The sequence below is a fragment of the Myotis lucifugus genome, unplaced genomic scaffold (assembly GCF_000147115.1).
Source record: "Myotis lucifugus unplaced genomic scaffold, Myoluc2.0 scaffold_395, whole genome shotgun sequence".
NCBI lineage: Eukaryota > Metazoa > Chordata > Mammalia > Chiroptera > Vespertilionidae > Myotis > Myotis lucifugus.
Window position 1 is genome coordinate 783,625 of NW_005871443.1, and position 2,205 is coordinate 785,829.

Consider the following 2,205-nt stretch of genomic DNA (forward strand, 5'->3'; position numbering starts at 1 on the left):
AGAAATGCGCGGCAAGAGAAAAAACTGAAAACACTAGAAGCAGAATAATAATGGTGCGGCAAGGGCTCTGAACCAAAAGGTTTATACAATATACATCTTGAATCATAAGCACTAATCTGACCTTAGCATAACAAGTTAAGGGGCGGGGTTAAGCTGAAAGAACTTGTAAGGGAGGGGAAGGCATAGAACAAAACGGACTACTGCCCCTATTCGTGTCTAATGCAGTCAGGAACATGGCCCACTCGCCTCCGCCACACCCACACTCCAATGCCCCTGTCTTCTCCCCTTGATTTTCCAAGGAAGCACCTCAAATCCTCAGGGGTCCACCATGAAACTCACTGGACCCAGGCAATGAGCGAGGGCTCTTGGCCGAGGGAACCCTAACAGAGGCACTTTCCCCTGCCCCCGCTTTGGGTGGCGTTCAGTGTTGAATCTCTCAGTGTGAGGGTGCAGCAGACTTGAACCAAGTAAACAAGAGCAGCCCTCTCCAGGCTGACTCCCCGGGCTGAAGCGCTGCCACATGCTATCTGCAGTGCTTCTGAGCCAAAAACCAACAGCGCCTCAGCAATGATCCATAAACCAAAATAAAGCAGACAGGAAACAACATGCTGATTTGGGGTAGCTGGAATTCCTCAGGCAGCATCAAATGTCATCAGCAACTGACACTTCAGCAGTCACTAGGTGGCTGGCGCGGTTCCCAGTGGCCCTGTTTCACGGGGGAAGAGATGGGAATGTGGAGCACTCCCAGCGACAGGGAGGTCCGCAGGCAGGAAGACCCTGAGCGTGACGACACGCTGGGTCCTCAGAAGCCCTCTCCAACATGAACTGTCCTCTCACCCGGCACATTCATGGCATTAACGTCTAACAGTAATTCCAGGCATAGATCTTGCTGTTTTTTTTGTGTTGTTTTTTGGGGGGGTGAGGGGATGGAGAGGGGACTTGCTCATCACCCTCCCAAGATAAAACAGAACTGGAAAAAAAAAATCTCTCCAGATAAACCCAGGAAATCCAGATATAGCCCTCCAGCCCCCTCCAGAATCTGCATTTCATTTCCCTCCCCCAGTTCTTGAGTCCAGTGAGAAAGGCAGAATCCTCCAGGGTGACAGGGCCTGGCCAACAGCTCCCTCCGCCAGTTCTCAATGGAAGGTGGGGGAGGGGTGGCTCCCTGCCCTGAGGGAGCCCGGGGCCAGAGATTGCTCCACACATTCACAGGCAGACATATGCGCACACAAACACGCAGTCACCGACACAGACGTGTGCACACGGACACATGTGCACACAAAAACACACACCCACACAGAGGTGTGCACACACGGGCACCGGTCAACAGCCCAACCCGGGCCCTGGCCCTGGGGGGACATGAGGAAGAGCCAACACGTTCACAGAAAAGGAAGTTTCTGGGTGCAGCAGCCGAGGAGATGCTGAACCCTGAGATGGGTGGATTTGACACCTGAAATGCACGCATCCAGAGTCTCCACACGCGCGCGCGCATTTAAGCGCACACACAGGCACACACTCTTAGAGGGAACGGACCCGCGTCCTACAGCGCACCACCCCCTCCGTGCAGGCGACCCCACTCCCGGCACTGCACCTCCGGGGGCTTGGGGCCGCTCGCGGCGCAGGGGGGCTCGGGGAGCTGAGTTCCCGAAGCCGCCGGGCCTGGCTCGGCCCAGTCACCGACCTCCGGGAGAGGTGGGGAGGGGGCCGCGGCTGGCGGACCAGCCGTCCTGGGGGAGGTGAGGAGGGGGCCGTCCTGGGGGCACAGCCAACTGACCGCTGGTGCCCACGACGGGGGAGGGGTGCGGCCCGCGGACCAGCAGTCCCCGGGGGGTGAGGAGGGGGCCTCGGGGGAGCGCGCATCTCCAGGAGCGGATCCGGGACCCGGGGGCGCCGACCGCGAGACCCGCGCAGACCCCGCCGCCCCGCCGGCTCCCGGACGCTCACCGATCTTGATCTTCACGCTCTGGAAGACCCGGAGCCCCTCTTCTTCCACCGCCATGCTGGTCGGATTCGCGCGCGGAGTCCCGCGGAAGAGCCGAGCCGAGCGGCCGCACAGTCCAGGCTCTGCGCCCTACCCAGCGCCCGCCGGGTCGGGGGCGCCCAGGCCTCCCGGCCCCACCCACGCGCCCGCCCATCGGTCCTACCCTAGGTTCCTCAATGGCCGAGGGCCGGCGGAGGGAGAGAGAAAGAGGAAGGGTCCGCCCA

The 2,205-nt window shown here is 60.3% G+C and overlaps 1 protein-coding gene across 1 annotated transcript in view; it reads right to left on the reverse strand.

Moving 5' to 3' along the window:
• The window catches only part of RASA3 (RAS p21 protein activator 3), a 115,451-nt gene extending 113,366 nt beyond the window's left edge, over positions 1–2,085 (reverse strand). The window contains exon 1 of the mRNA XM_006102042.3: positions 1,945–2,085. Within this exon, the coding sequence (XP_006102104.1) occupies positions 1,945–1,999 (55 nt within the window). The 5' untranslated portion in view covers positions 2,000–2,085. The remainder of the gene's footprint in view (positions 1–1,944) is intronic.
• Between the last annotated feature and the right edge of the window lie 120 nt (positions 2,086–2,205).